This window comes from Zea mays, chromosome 3 (genome assembly GCF_902167145.1).
Source record: "Zea mays cultivar B73 chromosome 3, Zm-B73-REFERENCE-NAM-5.0, whole genome shotgun sequence".
Lineage (NCBI taxonomy): Eukaryota > Viridiplantae > Streptophyta > Magnoliopsida > Poales > Poaceae > Zea > Zea mays.
The window spans coordinates 202,598,156-202,618,661 of record NC_050098.1 but is presented as its reverse complement, the minus strand read 5'-3'; the positions used below and the strand labels follow the sequence as shown (position 1 = coordinate 202,618,661).

At 44.7% G+C, this 20,506-nt stretch overlaps 1 protein-coding gene across 1 annotated transcript; it reads left to right on the top strand.

Moving 5' to 3' along the window:
• The first annotated feature begins 19,387 nt into the window (after positions 1–19,387).
• On the top strand, positions 19,388–20,303 carry LOC103651203 (Nuclear protein). The gene has a single exon (XM_008676824.4). The coding sequence runs from the start codon at positions 19,729–19,731 to the stop codon at positions 20,179–20,181; it is 453 nt and encodes a 150-aa protein (XP_008675046.1). The 5' UTR covers positions 19,388–19,728; the 3' UTR covers positions 20,182–20,303.
• The last annotated feature ends 203 nt before the right edge of the window (positions 20,304–20,506 follow it).

Below are 20,506 nucleotides of genomic sequence, written 5' to 3'. Positions count from 1 at the left end.
CACCACACAAATAGACCAAGAAAATAGAAGGTATCCGATTTGTTCAATGTAAACCTCAAGAACACTAACAGATAAGGCATATGTGACACTTCCTTTCCTCTCCTCTGCAATATTGAACAGTTCTTCCAGAGTTCTATAGTTAACACCACTATTACTCTCATTCACTTCCATGGTAAAAGTCTTTCCTATTCCTGTTTGTCCGTAAGCAAAGATGCATACATTGTAACCATCTAAGACAGATGTGACCGGTGGAGACGCATCCACATACACAATATTTGCTCATTAATTCAAGTTGCACATTAGACAACAGAAGTCATATAAGATAAGTTGTTTGAACATAATAGTTTAGCACTTTTGCTGTTTTTGAAAAACATGCACAAGTAATCAGCTAGCAATCTTCTCCTTGTAATGTTAAACTCAAATAATTGAATGTGTAGACTATTGTGTCTAACACGGTAATAGCTGACATCATAATGATCATAAGGTTTTTTAGCCAAACATGTACAAGTACCCAGCTAGCAATCTTGTTTTTATAATGTTAAACTCAAATAACTGAATTTGTAGACTATTGTGTCTAACACAATGGATTGCAATTGTAAAATAAACTACAGCTTCATTCAAACATCAAGTTATCACTAATATACCTTGATCATCATTCGTCGTGAATACTCTATCAAACTTAAATGTCTTTTTAGTTGTTCCGCCATTTGCATTCAGGCCTGATGACACCTCATCTTTGCTTAAGGGTCGGCATTGACAAAAAAACCTAATAAATTCCTGAAATAGTTGAGATGACAAATAGAATGAGAATACAAAATACATTCTCTGAGGTAAATGTTAAGAGCAAGCACAAAGAACTGGATGCACACAGGATAATAGATACCTTTTGTCTCTTGAACAATATTATAAAGTTTCTTCCTCTTATCCATCTCTTCATAGCACTTCAATTTTAAATCTTCACACTGTGCAACTGCAATAATTAAACCATACATTGTTTATTTTATAGTTGCAAGGCTGCAAAATTACACTTCAGACATTCAAATGTTACCTAGGCCCTGAACTGCTTTGATCATATTGCTTAAATCAGGAATTGCATTCGCACAATCATGTGCTTCAAGGGACAACGATTGCTACTTTTGTTTTATGGCATGTGGATTAAAGAGTGAAAACTTATTCAAGTTATTATAAAAGATGTCGCGATAACTTAAACTATATTGTGAAATAAGACAAGCAAATTTGGAACAACACGCCACTTATATAGAGCGAACTGAAAAAACAGAATTGCAAGAACTGGAGTTCGGCATGCACGGACCTCCACGCCGACTTCTTGCTGGGCTCGCCAACCTTGCGTCTGGTCACTCCGTTTTTTGCCTTCCCTCCCCCTCTGATGCCAGTGGCGTCCATGGCTGCATCTGCGCCTGTGGCTACTCAGGTCAGAGGAGATCTTAGGAAATCGGAGAAACACAGGCCAAACTCTATCGGGCATCAGCGAGGCTGCGAGCGCGGAGTTAGCGTGCATTGTGCGCCCTACAGTTGCAACGACGGTGTCAGACACCCAAAATCAAACTTGATGCTACTGGATAAATCTCACTGTAGGTATGCACAATATGAATAGGTTTTCTGCACTGAACATAGGCTCAAATATAGCATCAACAAATATGACAACAAGAGACCCAAATCAAATATGCCAGATTACTATTATAAAGTAAATGCAGTTATACTCGGTGAAACATCAGTGGGAAGCATACTCTAGTTGCCATGTTGGTGAGGTAAATGCAGTTATACTGGGTGAAACATCAGTGGGAAGCATACTCTAGTTGCCATGTTGGTGAGCATCTTCATGCTCGCTCACATGGATATAGGAGCCCAACATAGGCACGAATAGTGGTACCAGGACACGGGTGTGGGAACCAGAATCTGACACTATTTTTGGCTGCTTCTATATCCAGGATATCTGCTTGTTACCAAGACATAGGTGATCAGTATCAGGACTAAGGCCATAATTCCCCGTAGCTTAGTGTCTTCTTGGCTGCTTGTTAATGCGCATGATATCTGCTTATTAATGCACATGACATCAGTAACAGACAAATGTTATCAGCAAGGAACCAAGTAATGTGGAAGAGTGCTTCCAATGAACAAGACAACATAACCTTCTTCCTAACTACAACATCTTAATAAATCAATATGACCAGTGGAGACGCATCCACATACACAATACTTGCTCATTAATTCAAGTTGCACATTAGACAACAGAAGTCATATAAGGTAAGTTGTTTGAACATAATAGTTTAGCACTTTTGCTGTTATTGAAAAACATGCACAAGTAATCAGCTAGCAATCTTCTCCTTATAATGTTAAACTCAAATAATTGAATGTGTAGACTATTGTGTCTGACACGGTAATAGCTGATAGCATAATGATCATAAGGTTTTTTAGCCAAACATGTACAAGTACCCAGCAAGCAATCTTGTTTTTATAATGTTAAACTCAAATAACTGAATTTGTAGACTATTGTGTCTAACACAATGGATTGCAATTGTAAAATAAACTACAGCTTCATTCAAACATCAAGTTATCACTAATATACCTTGATCATCATTCGTCGTGAATACTTTATCAAACTTAAATGTCTTTTTAGTTGTTCCGCCATTTGCATTCAGGCCTGATGACACCTCATCTTTGCTTAAGGGTCGGCATCGACAAAAAAACCTGATAAATTCCTGAAATAGTTGAGATGACAAATAGAATGAGAATACAAAATACATTCTCTCAGGTAAATGTTAAGAGCAAGCACAAAGAACTGGATGCACACAGGATAATAGATACCTTTTGTCACTTGAACAATATTATAAAGTTTCTTCCTCTTATCCATCTCTTCATAGCACTTCAATTTTAAATCTTCACACTGTGCAACTGCAATAATTAAACCATACATTGTTTATTTTATAGTTGCAAGGCTGCAAAATTACACTTCAGACATTCAAATGTTACCTAGGCCCTGAACTGCTTTGATCATATTGCTTAAATCAGGAATTGTATTCGCACAATCATGTGCTTCAAGGGACAACGATTGCTACTTTTGTTTTATGGCCTGTGGATTAAAGAGTGAAAACTTATTCAAGTTATTATAAAAGATGTCGCGATAACTTAAACTATATTGTGAAATAAGACAAGCAAATTCAGAACAACACGCCACTTATATAGAGCGAACTGAAAAAATAGAATTGCAAGAACTGGAGTTCGGCATGCACGGACCTCCACGCCGACTTCTTGCTGGGCTCGCCAACCTTGCGTCTGGTCGCTCCGTTTTTTGCCTTCCCTCCCCCTCCGATGCCAGTGGCGTCCATGGCTGCATCTGCGCCTGTGGCTACTCAGGTCAGAGGAGATCTTAGGAAATCGGAGAAACACAGGCCAAACTCTATCGGGCAGCAGCGAGGCTGCGAGCGTGGAGTTAGCGTGCATTGTGCGCCCTACAGTTGCAACGACGGTGTCAGACACCCAAAATCAAACTTGATGCTACTGGATAAATCTCACTGTAGGTATGCACAATATGAATAGGTTTTCTGCACTGAACATAGGCTCAAATATAGCATCAACAAATATGACAACAAGAGACCCAAATCAAATATGCCAGATTACTATTATAAAGTAAATGCAGTTATACTCGGTGAAACATCAGTGGGAAGCATACTCTAGTTGCCATGTTGGTGAGGTAAATGCAGTTATACTGGGTGAAACATCAGTGGGAAGCATACTCTAGTTGCCATGTTGGTGAGCATCTTCATGCTCGCTCACATGGATATAGGAGCCCAACATAGGCACGAATAGTGGTACCAGGACACGGGTGTGGGAACCAGAATCTGACACTATTTTTGGCTGCTTCTATATCCAGGATATCTGCTTGTTACCAAGACATAGGTGATCAGTACCAGGACTAAGGCCATAATTCCCCGTAGCTTAGTGTCTTCTTGGCTGCTTGTTAATGCACATGATATCTGCTTATTAATGCACATGACATCTGTAACAGACAAATGTTATCAGCACGGAACCAAGTAATGTGGAAGAGTGCTTCCAATGAACAAGACAACATAACCTTCTTCCTGACTACAACATCTTAATAAATCAATATGACCAGTGGAGACGCATCCACATACACAATACTTGCTCATTAATTCAAGTTGCACATTAGACAACAAAAGTCATATAAGGTAAGTTGTTTGAACATAATAGTTTAGCACTTTTGCTGTTTTTGAAAAACATGCACAAGTAATCAGCTAGCAATCTTCTCCTTATAATGTTAAACTCAAATAATTGAATGTGTAGACTATTGTGTCTGACACGGTAATAGCTGACAGCATAATGATCATAAGGTTTTTTAGCCAAACATGTACAAGTACCCAGCTAGCAATCTTGTTTGTATAATGTTAAACTCAAATAACTGAATTTGTAGACTATTGTGTCTAACACAATGGATTGCAATTGTAAAATAAACTACAGCTTCATTCAAACATCAAGTTATCACTAATATACCTTGATCATCATTCGTCGTGAATACTCTATCAAACTTAAATGTCTTTTTAGTTGTTCCGCCATTTGCATTCAGGCCTGATGACACCTCACCTTTGCTTAAGGGTCGGCATCGACAAAAAAACCTGATAAATTCCTGAAATAGTTGAGATGACAAATAGAATGAGAATACAAAATACATTCTCTCAGGTAAATGTTAAGAGCAAGCACAAAGAACTGGATGCACATAGGATAATAGATACCTTTTGTCTCTTGAACAATATTATAAAGTTTCTTCCTCTTATCCATCTCTTCATAGCACTTCAATTTTAAATCTTCACACTGTGCAACTGCAATAATTAAACCATACATTGTTTATTTTATAGTTGCAAGGCTGCAAAATTACACTTCAGACATTCAAATGTTACCTAGGCCCTGAACTGCTTTGATCATATTGCTTAAATCAGGAATTGCATTCGCACAATCATGTGCTTCAAGGGACAACGATTGCTGCTTTTGTTTTATGGCCTGTGGATTAAAGAGTGAAAACTTATTCAAGTTATTATAAAAGATGTCGCGATAACTTAAACTATATTGTGAAATAAGACAAGCAAATTCAGAACAACACGCCACTTATATAGAGCGAACTGAAAAAACAGAATTGCAAGAACTGGAGTTCGGCATGCACGGACCTCCACGCCGACTTCTTGCTGGGCTCGCCAACCTTGCGTCTGGTCGCTCCGTTTTTTGCCTTCCCTCCCCCTCCGATGCCAGTGGCGTCCATGGCTGCATCTGCGCCTGTGGCTACTCAGGTCAGAGGAGATCTTAGGAAATCGGAGAAACACAGGCCAAACTCTATCGGGCAGCAGCGAGGCTGCGAGCGTGGAGTTAGCGTGCATTGTGCGCCCTACAGTTGCAACGACGGTGTCAGACACCCAAAATCAAACTTGATGCTACTGGATAAATCTCACTGTAGGTATGCACAATATGAATAGGTTTTCTGCACTGAACATAGGCTCAAATATAGCATCAACAAATATGACAACAAGAGACCCAAATCAAATATGCCAGATTACTATTATAAAGTAAATGCAGTTATACTCGGTGAAACATCAGTGGGAAGCATACTCTAGTTGCCATGTTGGTGAGGTAAATGCAGTTATACTGGGTGAAACATCAGTGGGAAGCATACTCTAGTTGCCATGTTGGTGAGCATCTTCATGCTCGCTCACATGGATATAGGAGCCCAACATAGGCACGAATAGTGGTACCAGGACACGGGTGTGGGAACCAGAATCTGACACTATTTTTGGCTGCTTCTATATCCAGGATATCTGCTTGTTACCAAGACATAGGTGATCAGTACCAGGACTAAGGCCATAATTCCCCGTAGCTTAGTGTCTTCTTGGCTGCTTGTTAATGCACATGATATCTGCTTATTAATGCACATGACATCTGTAACAGACAAATGTTATCAGCACGGAACCAAGTAATGTGGAAGAGTGCTTCCAATGAACAAGACAACATAACCTTCTTCCTGACTACAACATCTTAATAAATCAATATGACCAGTGGAGACGCATCCACATACACAATACTTGCTCATTAATTCAAGTTGCACATTAGACAACAAAAGTCATATAAGGTAAGTTGTTTGAACATAATAGTTTAGCACTTTTGCTGTTTTTGAAAAACATGCACAAGTAATCAGCTAGCAATCTTCTCCTTGTAATGTTAAACTCAAATAATTGAATGTGTAGACTATTGTGTCTAACACGGTAATAGCTGACATCATAATGATCATAAGGTTTTTTAGCCAAACATGTACAAGTACCCAGCTAGCAATCTTGTTTGTATAATGTTAAACTCAAATAACTGAATTTGTAGACTATTGTGTCTAACACAATGGATTGCAATTGTAAAATAAACTACAGCTTCATTCAAACATCAAGTTATCACTAATATACCTTGATCATCATTCGTCGTGAATACTCTATCAAACTTAAATGTCTTTTTAGTTGTTCCGCCATTTGCATTCAGGCCTGATGACACCTCACCTTTGCTTAAGGGTCGGCATCGACAAAAAAACCTGATAAATTCCTGAAATAGTTGAGATGACAAATAGAATGAGAATACAAAATACATTCTCTCAGGTAAATGTTAAGAGCAAGCACAAAGAACTGGATGCACATAGGATAATAGATACCTTTTGTCTCTTGAACAATATTATAAAGTTTCTTCCTCTTATCCATCTCTTCATAGCACTTCAATTTTAAATCTTCACACTGTGCAACTGCAATAATTAAACCATACATTGTTTATTTTATAGTTGCAAGGCTGCAAAATTACACTTCAGACATTCAAATGTTACCTAGGCCCTGAACTGCTTTGATCATATTGCTTAAATCAGGAATTGCATTCGCATAATCATGTGCTTCAAGGGACAACGATTGCTGCTTTTGTTTTATGGCCTGTGGATTAAAGAGTGAAAACTTATTCAAGTTATTATAAAAGATGTCGCGATAACTTAAACTATATTGTGAAATAAGACAAGCAAATTCAGAATAACACGCCACTTATATAGAGCGAACTGAAAAAACAGAATTGCAAGAACTGGAGTTCGGCATGCACGGACCTCCACGCCGACTTCTTGCTGGGCTCGCCAACCTTGAGTCTGGTCGCTCCGTTTTTTGCCTTCCCTCCCCCTCCGATGCCAGTGGCGTCCATGGCTCCATCTGCGCCTGTGGCTACTCAGGTCAGATGAGATCTTAGGAAATCGGAGAAACACAGGCCAAACTCTATCGGGCAGCAGCGAGGCTGCGAGCGCGGAGTTAGCGTGCATTGTGTGCCCTACAGTTGCAACGACGGTGTCAGACACCCAAAATCAAACTTGATGCTACTGGATAAATCTCACTGTAGATATGCACAATATGAATAGGTTTTCTGCATTGAACATAGGCTCAAATATAGCATCAACAAATATGACAACAAGAGACCCAAATCAAATATGCCAGATTACTATTATAAAGTAAATGCAGTTATACTCGGTGAAACATCAGTGGGAAGCATACTCTAGTTGCCATGTTGGTGAGGTAAATGCAGTTATACTGGGTGAAACATCAGTGGGAAGCATACTCTAGTTGCCATGTTGGTGAGCATCTTCATGCTCGCTCAGATGGATATAGGAGCCCAACATAGGCACGAATAGTGGTACCAGGACACGGGTGTGGGAACCAGAATTTGACACTATTTTTGGCTGCTTCTATATCCAGGATATCTGCTTGTTACCAAGACATAGGTGATCAGTACCAGGACTAAGGCCATAATTCCTCGTAGTTTAGTGTCTTCTTGGCTGCTTGTTAATGCGCATGATACCTGCTTATTAATGCACATGACATCTGTAACAGACAAATGTTATCAGCAAGGAACCAAGTAATGTGGAAGAGTGCTTCCAATGAACAAGACAACATAACCTTCTTCCTGACTACAACATCTTAAAAAAATAGAGTAGTGTTATCTTCTATCTTTAGCTTCTGCAAGGGTTGATTCATTCTTCATCTAATAAAAACACAGAGAGCTTTTGTTGTCCCCCCGTAAAAAAGGGACGATTCATTAAAACATCCATAACTGTGAACTCAATATTCAAGAAAAAGAACAGCGGCTGCATTAATTGACAAGGGAAATCTTCAAATTGTTGTTTAAATTACATTCAATTAGTATCAAATCAAGATGGAGTACATATAAGATTTAGCCATAGTATGTGCTTTGAACTGAGGAAGCAAACGATCTAAGCCATTTGTCTAGAAACGAAAGAATCGATTGCCTTCTTTTTCAAAAGCAATGTAAAAGTAATACATAGTTGTGGCGAGATAAAACCCAGCTAAATGTTTTCTAATCCACACCATCTTTAGCACAATGTAAGTTAAACTTAGAGGACAATAAATACCACTATAGTGTTCTACCTTCTACTAATACAGATCATGAGACCATGCAGCGGTTGATAAACAAATAAAAAGTTCTGATCACCAAAGGCGGCCGACAAGATATCTAAGCACTAAATAGATCAGAGCGGAAGGTACACATACCTTGTCGAGACCAACGGGGCCGAGCGAGGATTTGACGATGTTGGCCACCGCCCCGCATGCCATCACTGCGATCAAACAAGCAAAACCATTAGTTAAACCAGCGCGCGGCAAGATGGCTACGCAGGCCACTAGATCTCACAAACCCCGCACGCCGTGGCGGAGTCTGGTGGCAAAAACCGTCTCGCGGGGTAGCTGTTCCCAAGGCCGACGCAACGAGACGAGGGCAAAGCACACAGACAGGCATGGTGGCAAACAGATCTAGGGGAAATCGAACTCCGAACAGGAAACAGGACGGTGGTAAACAGATCTATGGACGGCGAGCTCTGAACATGAAACAGATTTACATTCGACGACTCTTGGCAAAAGGATGGTGGTTGTGACGAAGGAACGGTGAGGACGAAGCCAGGCAACGGCGACGCACGCAGGACGCGAGACCTCTGCCTCGTCGACCGCTTGTTCGGAGACAGGCGAAGTCAAACTCCTGTCCGATGAGCTCGGGTTCCTTGGCCACCACGGCTGCGATGAGGCGGGGCCGGAGGGAGAGGGAGACGGGGCGAGCAAATCACGACGGCAGCGAGGACTGGAGGCCGAGATCCGGGGCAGGGCAAGGGCGAGGTGTGCCAGAGATGGAGAGAGGTAGGAAGGGAGAGGAACCACTCACAACTGGATTGCATAAAAAACTCGGGTCTAGGAGCTCATCTCTCCTGTCCGACGCCGTACTCATGTCACACGTCGTTCGAGCTGTGGAAGACGGCCTGTGAAGTGCGGGGAGAGGCTGAAACCCCAGCGGGTTTTAACAAGAAGTAATATGCACGTGCTGATGTGCAGCACAAATCTGATTGGTGCCCAAAATTGCGCGCACAAAACTAAAGCTTCCTCGAGACGTTCCACATGGAGCTAAGCGAAAAATGTGTCATCTGAGAAGGTTTAGGGTCCAGTAACTCTGTAACTGGAACGATGATGACTCTGCCGTTATCCTCCTCCTTGACATCAAGCAGGCCCCGCTTGGCTGTCATTTGGGCAACCTCAGTGAAGAGGCCGTAAAGTATCCGCACATCACATGAGTTGCTATCTCGCCAAGATTCCAAAATCCGGACCGGAGGAAGAGTGGCCCCTACGTCACTTCGGGGCACAAGCAAATGCCGCATCTCGCGCGGGCCGCGGCGACGCGGTGCACGCCCGCGGGCTGGACGAATATAAACGTGGCCACAGCACAGAGCTCATCAGGAAATGGACGCCATGGACGAGTTCCAAGAAGCGGACATTCTGTGGCCCGATACGGAGGACGAGCTGGCGCCTTTCGCGCCCATGGACACGGAGGAGCTGTGCGAGGCCGCCGGCTCCGTGTCCAGCGTCGCGCCGGTGTTCGGGCGCCGTTTCGAGGTGTTTTTCCTCTCCGGCGCTGGCCCGTCGTCGTTATCGGCCGACGGGGACGACGGCGAGGAGTGGCAGGAGGCGGACGTGCTGTGGCCAGAGCCAGACACGGCGGACGAGCGGCGGGGGAGCGGGGGCTCGGTGTGGCCATTTTCTGGCTCTTCTTCCTTCAGCGGCAGGGCAGGCCGGCGCGTGAAGCCTGCCGCCGCCACACGCGATGGGTGGACGACGGGGCCGGCCGCGTCGTCTCCCATCAACATACCGGCTAACATTGCCCCTCGCGCGCCGCCGCGTTGTCAGTTTAGGACGGTGATGAACCGCCGTTCGTAGAGAAAAACCTGTGGTTATTGCGACATTGGTCCTGTGTGCAACCGGGAGGCGTTGGAAAGATCAGCTGTGAAGAAATTCAGTGGCATTTGAGGGTCACTGGAGCTGCCGAACTCTACGACATTTCGGGTCTTCGACCTGCTGATGGTAGGATTGATATGTGGCTGGACGTTCCCTCTATTTTCATTCGTGGTTGTAACTGGTGTATTAGTAGAAGATTGCTTTTAAAAAAACGATCTGTGATGTAGGAAGATTGCTTTTTTAAAAAAACAAGAATATAAATTTACATAAGCGATTATATATTCTATTTATTTACAATAAAAAGACCAAAAGCTAGTCAATTAGAATTAAGGCGTTTTCGGTGGATCGTGTAAAATATGGGAAGTGACATTGTAGATGACATTATTTACATAGTGAAGTTTAAAATATAGAATAATATAGAAGATTCTGTAAAGATAGCATCGGCATCATCATAAATACAGCATGGTAAATCCCTAGTGCGCTTTTATTGAAAGAGAATGATAAACGTTCCATTGGTCCCTAGTGTCCGCGCATTGCATCAATGGAAACTTCTGTAACGTTTATCATTGTACTACCTTTAAAATCTTTGCCATGCTTCTTAGCATAGGATCTTACTGGTAAACACCAATTCATCTTGCCCCCCTCCCCCCAAGACCTCACCAACTTTGTTAAACAGCAGGTGGAGAAGAGTACACTGTTCCAAAGCAAGAATTGTGCCACTCGGGAAATAATAACAGGCTATTAAAAGGCTAAATATTAAGTTGGATGAGAGTGAAGAGAGAATAAGTGGGTTATCATCTTACGGTCGGCTGGGACACGAGAACTAAGGTAGCGTTTGGTTCCGGAGTATAGTGGGACGGAGTCGCTCCTCTCGTAATTTATTGTTGTTTGGATTGATTCCATATTGGACAAAGTTGTTCTAAAAATAGAAAATTATGTTTAAATGTTGAATCGTTTGGCCCTCCAAAATCTCCGTTGGGGTTTTCCTCCTAACTAGCTCTGAAACCAAACACTACCTAAGAAAACTTATAAGAGTGACAAACAGACCATACATTAATAATGAAGAGTAAACTATTATATAAATGAGCTAAGAGGTTGGTTATAATTAACAATTCTTACAACCATCAATCGGCTAATATTATTAACCTTCTCTAATAGAACTACATGTCTTCCTTTCTTCACAGAAAACGATATACACGTCGTCTTTGCAAGCCGGGTTCTACTACTAGTACATAATGCTAGCTAGTCAAAACCGTTGGGCGTTGTACTAGTACTTTGGCTGGGTTGTACACTTGTACGTATGTATGCAATGGAGTTCAGTCGGGGTCAGCCGGTGGCTCGCCCGCCTGTCGTTTGTGACGTGCACTGTGCACATTGATGAATCTGTGCCACCGTTGGAGTCTGTGGCCCTCAAACGCATCCTTGCCGACCAATCTATGGCTTGTGATGCACATGCCCAGTATAATACTAGTAACTGGGGGGCGCGCGCGCGTAGAATAATCGAAATCTAAGTGGTAAACATTTAGTAATGTAAGTGCTAATTCAGCAAGCTACGATCTTTCACATTTTTGTCTAGCCTTACTAATCTTTGGTCAAGTCTTACTAATCTGACTCTATAGCAATGAGTTACAGTGGTATAGCAGCAGGCATGATCATCAATTAGTCTCTAGTTCAGAACTCAACGGTTCAGCATTGGGAAAAGAAGTGTACATAGAAAATAATGTTAGGATTTATGGACTTGGCTCAATTAAGAAATTTAAATAAATCCCAGAAAATCTCAAAAGCCCATACAAAAGGATGGCTAGAGGATAGGTGGAACCATTAGCACCATATTGCTAGCTCTAGTGGAGTAGAGCTAGCTTAAATATGGAAGCCACACTCACTCACCAAGTCATGGATGAGAGGAGAGAGTGTGGAGAGCCACACGCGCGCGCTCGCTTGCTTGGCCGGGGCGGGGCGAAGGGCGAAGGGCGCGGGCGCACGACATGCGCGTGAATGGTCCGCCGAAATCCGGCCCCTCGCCTTGCGGGGGCGCGGCTACCTTTTGCCGTTCGATTTTTTGGTTTCTTGGCTGTTACGCTTATCCTAACCGATCGCTATAAAATCTCAACTGATGCAGGTCTCCGGAACCCTTCGTCTTCTAGATCCTGCACCGGGAGAGGGCGAATAAGGTTTTTGGGAAGCGTCTTCACGCGACTGCTCGTGATCTGCTGACCTCGTCGACCCTGCTGATTTCGCTACTTCGACATCGTCGACCCTGCTGATTCCGGCGCGTGCCATCTATCAGTAAGTCTAATCAGTACGCATCATCTGATTTGGCTTGTTATTTCAGTTCTTCTGATTTTGTCATGATTTATATTCGGAATTTAAACTGGAATTTGTCTAATTTTTCAACAATCCATAAACCTTATTGTAGACAATTTCCTAGTTTTTCTATGGCTGCTTTTGTCGATGCGCTCAAGCTAGAAAAGTTCAATGGTATGCACTTTAAGAGATGGCAAGTCAAGGCCACGCTCTGGCTTACTGCTATGAATGTCTTCCATGTTAGTAAAGGCAGACCTGAGGGTCCACTGACTCCTGAACAGGAGAAAGAGTACGACCATGCCAATACTATGTTCACGGGAGCCGTTCTTAGCGCCCTTGTTGACCGTTTGGTTGATGCGAATATGCAGTACACAGACGGGAAAGAGTTGTGGGATGCACTTACTACTAAGTATGGTGCATCAGATGCTGGCAGTGACCTGTATATCATGGAGAGCTTTCATGATTATAAGATGGTTGATAATCGCTCTATTGTAGAGCAAGCTCATGAAATACAGTGTATAGCCAAGGAGCTCGACCACCTTAAGATAGTCCTTCCTGACCGATTTGTGGCTGGGTGCATTATCGCAAAGTTGCCTTCTACATGGAGGAACTTCGCCACATCTCTGAAACATAAGAGACAGGAGATATCAGTTGAAAATCTGATAGCGTCTCTGGATGTTGAGGAGAAAGCTCGGGCTAAGGACACGAGATCTAAAGGAGGCGAGGGCCACTCCAGCGCCAACATGGTTCAGAAGAACCACAACAAGGGCAAAGGAAAGCCAAAATCTAACAAGCCCAACAAAACTACCAACTTCAAGAAGAAGAAGAACAAGGCTGAATTGACATGTTTCGCATGTGGCGAGGCGGAACCCTTCTATGTAGAGATGGGTTCAAGGTAGTTTTAGAGTCCAATAAATTAGTTGTGTCCAAGTCTGGACAATTTATTGGTAAAGGCTATGATTGCGGAGGCTTGTTCCGCTTTTCTTTGTTAGATTTCAATAATAAGTCTGTGAACCATATTTGTGCTAATGTTGATGATCTTGCGAGTATTTGGCATTCTCGTTTGTGTCATATTAATTTTGGCTCTATGTCTCGGCTTGCAACCATGAGTTTAATTCCGAATATCACCATAGTCAAAGGTTCTAAGTGCCATAGTTGTGTGCGGTCGAAGCAACCTCGAAAGCCTCATAAGGCTGCTGAGGAGAGACACCTGGCACCGCTAGAACTCATACATTCTGATCTTTGTGAGATGAATGGTGTGTTGACAAAAGGTGGTAAGAGATACTTCATGACATTGATTGATGATGCGTCTAGATTTTGCTATGTATACTTGCTAAAAACTAAAGATGAGGCTTTAGACTACTTTAAAATCTATAAGGCTGAGGTTGAAAACCAACTAGAGAGAAAGATAAAACGTCTTAGATCAGATCGTGGTGGCGAGTTCTTTCCCAAAGTCTTTGATGATTTCTGTGCAGAACATGGCATTATTCATGAGAGGACTCCTCCCTATTCACCCGAGTCAAACGGGATTGCTGAAAGGAAAAACCGTATGTTGACTGACCTGGTGAATGCCATGTTAGACACTTGTGGTTTATCTAAGGCATGGTGGGGGGAGGCAGTCCTGACTTCATGTCATGTTCTGAATAGAATTCCTATGGGCAAAGAAGAGAAAACCCCTTATGAGAAGTGGGTTGGGAGAAAACCATCACTTTCATACTTGCGCACTTGGGGGTGCATGGCGAAAGTCAATGTACCAATTAATAAAAAGCGCAAGCTTGGTCCAAGGACAGTGGATTGTGTCTTTCTTGGATATGCTTCGTGTAGCATAGCATATAGATTTTTAGTAGTTAAATCTGAAGTTCCTGATGTGTATGTTGATACTATTATGGAATCACGTGATGCTACTTTCTTTGAACATATATTTCCAATGAAAGACATTCATAGCAATTCTAGATACTCTTCTGAGATAACTCCTGAACATAGTACACCTATTGAGAGTTTTGAACAGCCACATGAAATTGTCCTAGAGGATGATGACAATGATGCTCCTAAAAGGAGCAAGAGACAAAGGGTTGAAAAATCCTTTGGTAATGATTTCATTGTGTACCTTGTGGACGATACTCCTACTACCATTGCAGAAGCATTTGCATCTCCAGATGCAGATGATTGGAAAGAAGCAGTTCATAATGAGATGGACTCCATTCTTTCAAATGGTACGTGGGAAGTCACTGATTGACCCTATGGATGCAAACCTGTGGGTTGTAAGTGGGTGTTTAAAAAGAAGCTCAAGCCCGATGGTACAATTGAAAAGTACAAGGCTAGGCTTGTGGCTAAAGGCTATACTCAGAAAGAAGGAGAAGACTTCTTTGATACTTACTCACCTGTTGCTAGAATGACCACTATTCGAGTACTACTTTCTTTGGCTGCCTCGTATGGTCTCCTTGTTCATCAGATGGATGTAAAGACAGCTTTTCTTAATGGAGAGCTGGACGAGGAAATCTATATGGAACAGCCTGATGGATTTGTAGTAAAGGGTCAAGAAAGCAAGGTGTGCAAGTTATTGAAATCTTTGTATGGTCTGAAGCAAGCACCAAAGCAGTGGCATGAGAAGTTTGACACGACTCTAACGTCTGCAGGCTTTGCCATTAATGAGGCAGACAGGTGTGTATATTATCGCTGTGGTGGGGGCGAAGGAGTTATATTGTGCTTATATGTTGATGATATATTGATATTTGGCACAAACATTGATGTGATCAATGAAGTCAAGTCTTTTCTATCAAAGAGTTTTGATATGAAAGATCTGGGAGAAGCTGATGTGATTCTAAACATCAAGCTGATTAAGGCAGATGGTGGGATTACTCTCTCGCAATCTCACTATGTTGAAAAGATTTTGAAGCGATTTGGCTTCTCTGAGTGCAAACCTTCTCCAACACCTTATGATCCCAGTGTGCAATTGTGAAAGAACAAGAGAATTGGTTTAGACCAATTGAGATACTCTCAGATTGTCGGTTCACTCATGTATCTTGCTGGTGCAACAAGGCCCGATATCTCGTTTGCTGTGAGCAAATTGAGCAGGTTCATGTCAAACCCCGGGACTGATCATTGGCATGCACTTGAGCGGGTTATGCGCTACCTGCAAGGTACAATGAGTTATGGAATTCACTATTCTGGTCAGCATGCAGTACTTGAAGGATATAGTGATTCGAACTGGATATCTGATGCAGACGAGCTTTATGCCACCAGTGGTTATGTCTTTACTATTGGTGGAGGTGCAGTATCATGGAGGTCATGCAAGCAGACCATTTTGACGAGGTCAACCATGGAAGCCGAGCTAGCTGCACTTGACACAACAACCGTTGAGGCAGAATGGTTGCGTGAACTCTTGATGGACTTGCCGGTGGTTGAGAAACCAATACCAGCTATCCTTATGAACTGTGACAATCAGACAGTGATTGCTAAAGTGACGAGTTCTAAGGATAATGGAAAGTCATCAAGACATGTCAAAAGACGATTGAAGTCTGTCAGAAAGTTGAGAAACTCCGGAGTTATAAGTGTGACTTATATTTCAACAGATAAAAATCTGGCAGATCCTTTTACCAAGGGACTACCACGTAATGTGATAGAAATCGCATCGAGAGAGATGGGTATGAGACCCGAATAAAGTTGCCATGGTGGGAACCCAGTCTATGTGATCGGAGATCCCGTGAATTAGGTCCTGGGAAGAACAAGCCATTGGTGAACTGAGGAGAGTAACCTTTGACCCTCTCTAAGTAAAGATGCAATACTCTCAAATGCTGTAAGGCAGGTTGGCTTTATGCTTAATGTGTTCTGTTGGCTTGTACTAGCGAAGATGTTGTCCTGCAGAACATTCTTTGAAAGAACACACCTATATGAGTTAGACTGTCTAACGTCGCAGTCTATGAGATTTGGGTGATCTCTAGTAAACTCATGAAGAGACCTTGGAGTACGACGTATATGCTCCACCCGAGAAGGGGACTACTGGTAGCCAAGTACTGGTCATGACTTCAAGTGAAACCCATTCACGCAAAACTTGCAATTCAAGGCATAGTCCATTGTCCAAGTTGTGGGTTGGTGTAGCTTGGAGTTCTAGGCGGAAGTTCAACTTAACAGTCTCTGCTGAAAAACTAGTATATTAAACAGTAGTGAACAGTGGCGAAAACTGCAGATGGGCATTTGAGATCCGGTGGGGGATTGTTAGGATTTATGGGCTTGGCCCAATTAAGAAATTCAAATAAATCCCAGAAAATCTCAAAAGCCCATACAAGAGGATGGCTAGAGGATAGGTGGAACCATTAGCACCATATTGCTAGCTCTAGTGGAGTAGAGCTAGCTTAAATATGGAAGCCACACTCACTCACCAAGTCATGGATGAGAGGAGAGAGTGTGGAGAGCCACACGCGCGCGCGCTCGCCTCGCCTCGCCTCGCCTCGCCAGGCCAGGGCGGGGCGAAGGGCGCGGGCGCACGACATGCGCGTGAATGGTCCGCCGAAATCCGGCCCCTCGCCTTGCGGGGGCGCGGCTACCTTTTGCCGTTCGATTTTTTGGTTTCTTGGCTGTTACGCTTATCCTAACCGATCGCTATAAAATCTCAACTGATTGCGAGATTTTCGTGGGCGGATAAGCACGGGGGTCGCGGACTCGGCCCTATAAAAGGAGCCCGGCAGCCAGCCTCCATATTATCCCAGTTCGCTTTCGCCTCTCTTCATATCTGAGCCGCCTTTTAGTTCCCTTCGTCCCGACCGCAGAGGTGCATCTGCGATCAGGAGAGCAGGTCTCCGGAACCCTTCGTCTTCTAGATCCTGCACCGGGAGAGGACGAATAAGGTTTTTGGGAAGCGTCTTCACGCGACTGCTCGTGATCTGCTGACCTCGTCGACCCTGCTGATTTCGCTACTTCGACATCGTCGACCCTGCTGATTCCGGCGCGTGCCATCTATCAGTAAGTCTAATCAGTACGCATCATCTGATTTGGCTTGTTATTTCAGTTCTTCTGATTTTATCATGATTTATATTCGGAATTTAAACTGGAATTTGTCTAATTTTTCAACAAATAACCTTTCCTACTTCGTTTTCTTGCAACAAAGCAAGCAAAATTGGAGCCTCTTAAGGAAAGGCAAAGAATAAAGTGGATCATGCATGCATGGAGCAACATAAAGTGGATCATAAAAGGAGGTCGAGCGCGAGGCACGCAAGGAGGCGGTGGAGGCGTGCGGCGATGGTGTTGCAGGCGTCGAGGAGCGAGATGTCGGCGTCAAGTTAGACACACAACAACACTGTATACCATTTTCGGCGGCCAGAGTTATTTTCGGCGGCTGGGCCCTGGCCGCCGAAAATTATAAGGAATTTTCGGCGGTCAGAGCAGGCCGCCGAAAATAGCACTACTTCCAGCTTGGAGGTGCGCGACAACATAGTCATCACCGGAACCGGCGAGCTCTCCCCTGCCCTCGGGCCTCGGCAGTGGCGGATCCAGGATTGATGCAAGAGGGGGCTACTAAGACTATAACAAAAAAATTTAAATCAAACAAAAAAATTAAACCCATAGATCCACCACTGTCCATCCACCTTGAAAACATCAAGCAATAATTAAACATAATGTCCATCTTATTTCTATAATTAAACATGAGATTAGTATCAAATAAATAATCAAATCAAATCAAACTTCAAATCACAAACCCTTGCTCTGCTCGGCTCACGGTTGCTCGGCTGGACAACGGCGGTGCTCCGGATCCGGGCGCCGGTGGGGCGAGCGTCGCTGCGACCTGCGGGCTCCGCTCGTCCGGCGGTCCGGCTCAGCGGGCGGCGGCTCTGGCCTCCAGCGACTAGGCGAGCAGCGCTGCGCGCCTGCGCCGCTGTGTGCTGCGGACGTCAGGCCGTCCGGGCGTGGGGCCGTGGGCGCCTGGATGGTGGTACAATGCCGCGGTGGGTACCTGGGTCTCTTCCTGTCCTCCACGGCTGGCGGCCTGGTGGGCGGCTGGATCTCCTCCTATCCTCCACGGCTGGCGGCTGGTTTAGGTTAGGCGCAGTCGTGCGGGGCTGAGTAATGGGCACGAGGCAGAGCTGGGCACGAAATCGCTCTCCCGTTACTGGGCCGCGACCGGGGCTGCAGCCCAGGCAGCCCCGGTCGTAAATCCGCCCCTGGGCCTCGGCGCAGGGGTAGCAAGCCCTGAGGTGCGCGACCAGCGCCATGGTAAACCAGTGAGCCTCCCCCTTCTGCTGCGAGCTCGGCTAGGCTTGGAGTGGTGTTGCTGGTTGTGGCCGAGGATCTAGATTGGGATACTAGGGATTGCGATGACGTCTGCTGTGATGAGGATGTGATGAGAAGAGGAAGGATGTAGAGGCGGGGCCGTTGCGACGGCGGTGTTGTGGGGAGGGAGAGAAAATCTGTACGCTATAGGAAGGTTCAGGAAACTGTATATAGTAGAATTAGCGTGACTATTGCGGGTTTTTTTATCGTAGCGTGATGCATAGAGCTACGCTACGCACAGTTGCACAGCGGCGAGCCGCCTCGGCAACCATTGCACGCCAAGCACAGTCCCTTCCGTCTCCGTCAACAGTTACCTACCGATTGGTTGTCCGATTTGATCCATATAGTTCGTTTCGGCGCTTCACACTGATAACGAAGATGTTGCTGATGATGATGATGAAGACGTAGGTGTTCAATCCAATCAGTATGAACGGTGTGATAATCCTCGCATCTTTGGTTCTACTCATTTCTTCTGCATGCATCAATGAAATGAAGCCCTGACAAAACTGGGAAGGTACTGCTAGTGCTAGTGCATATGGACAACGGCCGTGACGTCATACAGCGCAACAAACCAGAACGGGTCGGATGGTTCCACTCCGTGCATGCACCGTCACGAACACGGAACACCATGAGCGAGCGAGAGCCAGCGCCGCCCGATGCTTACAGTCCACTCCCGCACCGCATCTGCATGACGCCATGCGCGCGCGGCTGGTGGCACACTGGCACTGGCACCGCACCACCCCACCCCACCCTCCTCCGCTAGGCGCTTACAGTATAAATCCAGCAACAGACGCGAAGGAACGTACGCCGCAGGCGGTGTACCTGGCCGTGCATCTAGTAAGTAGCCATGGAAGAGTTCCAGGAAGCCGACATGCTGTGGCCGGACGTTGCCCTTGCCCACAACCACGGCTACCACCGCCCGGCCGACTCCTCCCACGGCCGCTGCCGCCAGCACCTCACAGATCAGCCGCAACAACCACGTCCAGGCGCCGCGGTCGTCCACCCACTACAGTCCTCGCCTGTGCGCATCCCCTCGATGCCGCCGATGGGGCCGCGCCCGACGAGCAGGGGTTCGTGGACGCGCAGCTACAAGGAGGAGGAGGACGACGACGACGATGGCGCAGAAGAAGTGGGGGTCGTGCCGCCGCACGTCCTGGCGGCGAGGCGGTGCGGGGAGGAGCGGAGAGTGGCCTCGTCGGTGTGCGTGGGCCACGGCCGCACGCTCAAGGGCCGTGACCTCCGAGCCGTCCGCAACGCCGTGCTCCACATGACCGGATTCCTCAGCAGCTCCGACAAGTAGATTATTAAGCAGCTCGCTATATTCCGGCAATATTAAGACATGTTCGTTTGTGTCGAATTACACCTGAAATCGTTCCAGTTAATCAAAGTTTATATAAATTACAGAAGCAATCCGGTTAGTAATCGTTCCGACCCACCAATTCAGCACAAACGAACAAGGCCTAAATCAGAAATAATGACAGCCAGATAGTCTATATTTAGGTTCATCAAGTCATCTAGTAGTAACAAAATACGTTTTTTTAAAAACGTTTTAAATTAGGAGACCGGCTTCTGATTTCGTCGAGGAAATGGACTGAGCCGGCCCCGTGGCACTAAGTCCATTTTTA

Coding starts and splice junctions, on each gene's coding strand:
- LOC103651203 (XM_008676824.4), top strand. CDS start 19,729: ATGGAAGAGTTCCAGGAAGCCGACATGCTGTGGCCGGACGTTGCCCTT.